We start from the raw sequence: 2,686 nt of genomic DNA, 5'->3' as shown, positions 1-2,686 counted from the left end.
GGAGGTGGGAGGCCGCAGCTCTGGCCGTCGCCGCCCATCCCACGCGTCGGCCGCCAGGGGAGCCGACGGGAGAAGGGGCGCAGCGCAGGCCGCCGACGGGAGAAGGGGCGCAGCGCAGGCCGTCGCCGCCCGACTCATCCGCGCGCCCGCCATGCATCGAGGAGGGAGATCCGACCGCCGTCACCAGGCGTCGACGAGGAGGAGCCCCCGCCGCCGCCACGCCCCGTGGGACTTTGCCCCGGCGGCACTGCCGGCGGCGGCGGCGGTTAGGCTGGGGTGCGGGAGGAGGGTTAGGCTGGGGTTAGGGCTGGGGTTCGGTTAGGCCTTCACGTGGACACGAATCAATGATGCCTGAGCAATAATAGCGCATTGTATCTCACCGATGGTACAATAACAGCTCTGATAGTACATCATAAGTCCGCAATCAAATTAACAAGAACACATGGACTAATCAGAGATGCATGAGCGGCACGTAGTACTTGAAGATGTGGTCGACGATGATCTCATACGCCCTCTGCGTGGGGTGGTAGCTGTCGAAGAACACATGCTTGTCCACGTCGTCGCACACCCCCATGTACTGCGTGTTGCACAGCTGCGTCACCTCGATGAGCCCGGAGCCGCAGCACCCGCGCGTCATCTCCGTGAACCCCCACCGCTCGCCATGAACGGCGAGCTCATAGATGATGTCGTAGATGTTGAAGTAGACGACGTGGGTGTGGAACCCAGGGTCGGCGTTGAGCCTCCCGATGAGCTCCTGAAGGGCCTTGTTGTACATGAGCGCGGCGTAGTTGCGGCGGGCATCGCAGCGGCGCTGGACACCGCCGCCGATGGTGCGCTGGGAGGGCACGCAGCCGATGGGGGGCATCCCGGTGAACCCCATCTTCTTGGCGCCGCGCGCGCTGGTGTTGCGGAGGAAGGCCTCGGCGCCGACGAGGAGGAGGTCCACGTAGGCCGGGATGTCGTAGTCGAAGGCGCGGTACGGGGTCATGAAGTAGGTGTTGGCGACGTCGTCGGTGGCCGTGCACACGAAGAAGAAGGCGCCGTCGATGATGCGCCGGGTCTCCTGCTCTCCGACGAGACCGACGAGCTTTTGGCGGTACGTGTCGAAGAACTCCAGCTCCTGGTCCATGGTGAACACGTTCACGATCTGGGGAGTGAGCGGGTCGAACCCGGTGGCTCCCGAGGCGAAGCTCACGCCGGTGAGGAGGTCCTCCGGGGTGTGGTCCACGTTCAGCCATGGAGGGAGCAGCTGCTTCAGGTTAAGCCTTTGGGCTGAAATCCATGCATCCAGAAATTTTAATCAAGTAATCGATCGATCTATGAGAGCAGCGTAACAATGGGAATCCGATGACCAGTCACTTCAGCGAGCTTCAATTTAATTCTTAGCCGACTAATAATTAGCTTAATTCTTAGAGCATCTCCAGTCGCGTCCCTCAAAAAGCGTCCGCCAATGATTTGGGCTGTGTTTGGAGACCGTGCCGATAAAAAGAGACCAAAAATCTGTACAAAAAGGAGGTCCTTTCCAGCAGTGTCCTTCAAACAGCGTCGAGATGCATGCATTTTAATAGAGGGAACCACCCCACGTGGAAAAAGTAGGTGCGAGAAGGTGTTGGAAAAAAGTGACATGTGGGGACTAGAGGTTACATGCGTCGGTGGACACTCTATATTAGAGTCTCTACCGGAAACGCCGTACACAAAATTAGGCGCTATTTAGCTTTGTGGACGCGACTGAAAAGCGTTTTTCTATATTTTTTGTCCACGGTCCTCCAAATGATGCGACTGGAGGTGCTCTTAGTTGACTGTTTAACGGTTAGATTGTTTTCGTGATTTGCGTTAGCCATTTCGACTCGCACATGGGGTTGAAATGTTGGGAGTGTCTCATCATTTGTGACAGATCGTTTTATAGGCCATTTTAATTAGGACTTCTGGGGTGGCACGTGGGTGCGTAGACATGCGTGCACGAAGACAAGCATACGTTCTCCTCTTGAGCTAAGCTAGAATGGTAGTATACGGAGGAAGCAGGGGGGCATGAGGTATATCATACCGATGAGGTCGGGTGGCAGGAGCGCGTTGGAGAAGCGCCCGGTGGCGACGTGTCCGGCAAAGTCCTTGCCGTAAGGCGCGTGGTTGGCCTTCATCCTCGTCACCGGCAGGTTGTTGTTGTTCCCCGGGTCCACGATGGAGTCGCCGAACACGATCAGCGCCGTTGCCAGCGGCCTCCCGCGCGGTCGCCAGCCCTGCGCCGTCGCCGCCATCGTCTGGTTCAGGTCCCTCGCGCACACCGCCGCCGCCATTGCCACCACGTGCACTGCCACGATCATCTTCATCCCCATTGCTCTGCTAGCTCTGTGCACGGCTGAAGCAGAGCGATCATTGCTCGATCTGTATTTATACACTTACGTCGAGAGTCGATAGCCAGATCGAGAGCTAGCGAGTGATAATTGTGAGGATGTACGTGTGTACAGTGCCGGGCGTCCCCGTGAACTGTTCTTGCATGTTGGGTTCCATGGTTTTACAGCCTTGCAGCAAGAACAAGATGGACTAATCAGTGATGCATTTATGAAACATTCTGTGAACGCGTTGGTGGACGACCCAGCACCGTTGCATGCAAGCATGGGAGCGTCAAAAGGGAATCCTGGATGCAATGGCAGTCGGCTGAAGAAGATCATCCTGTTAACTGTTATTA

General features: G+C 57.1%; 1 protein-coding gene across 1 annotated transcript; it reads right to left on the bottom strand.

Moving 5' to 3' along the window:
- Window positions 1-345: 345 nt before the first annotated feature.
- On the bottom strand, window positions 346-2,400 carry LOC127349359 (GDSL esterase/lipase At3g43570). The gene is made up of 2 exons (XM_051375096.2): window positions 2,045-2,400; window positions 346-1,272 (listed from the first exon to the last, which is right to left on the bottom strand). Exons 1-2 carry the CDS (start codon window positions 2,331-2,333, stop codon window positions 452-454), a joined length of 1,110 nt encoding a protein of 369 aa, XP_051231056.1. The 5' UTR covers window positions 2,334-2,400; the 3' UTR covers window positions 346-451.
- Window positions 2,401-2,686: the final 286 nt, after the last annotated feature.

Source organism: Lolium perenne, chromosome 4 (assembly GCF_019359855.2).
Source record: "Lolium perenne isolate Kyuss_39 chromosome 4, Kyuss_2.0, whole genome shotgun sequence".
NCBI lineage: Eukaryota > Viridiplantae > Streptophyta > Magnoliopsida > Poales > Poaceae > Lolium > Lolium perenne.
Note: the sequence above shows the minus strand (reverse complement) of the source record. Positions and strands in the feature narration are given on the sequence as shown.

Excerpts from the sequence above, each read along its gene's own strand:
- LOC127349359 (XM_051375096.2), bottom strand. The coding sequence starts at position 2,333 with ATGGGGATGAAGATGATCGTGGCAGTGCACGTGGTGGCAATGGCGGCG. Across the intron at positions 1,273-2,044 it reads CCTGCCACCCGACCTCATCG|CCCAAAGGCTTAACCTGAAG; the intron begins GTATGATATACC and ends CATGGATTTCAG.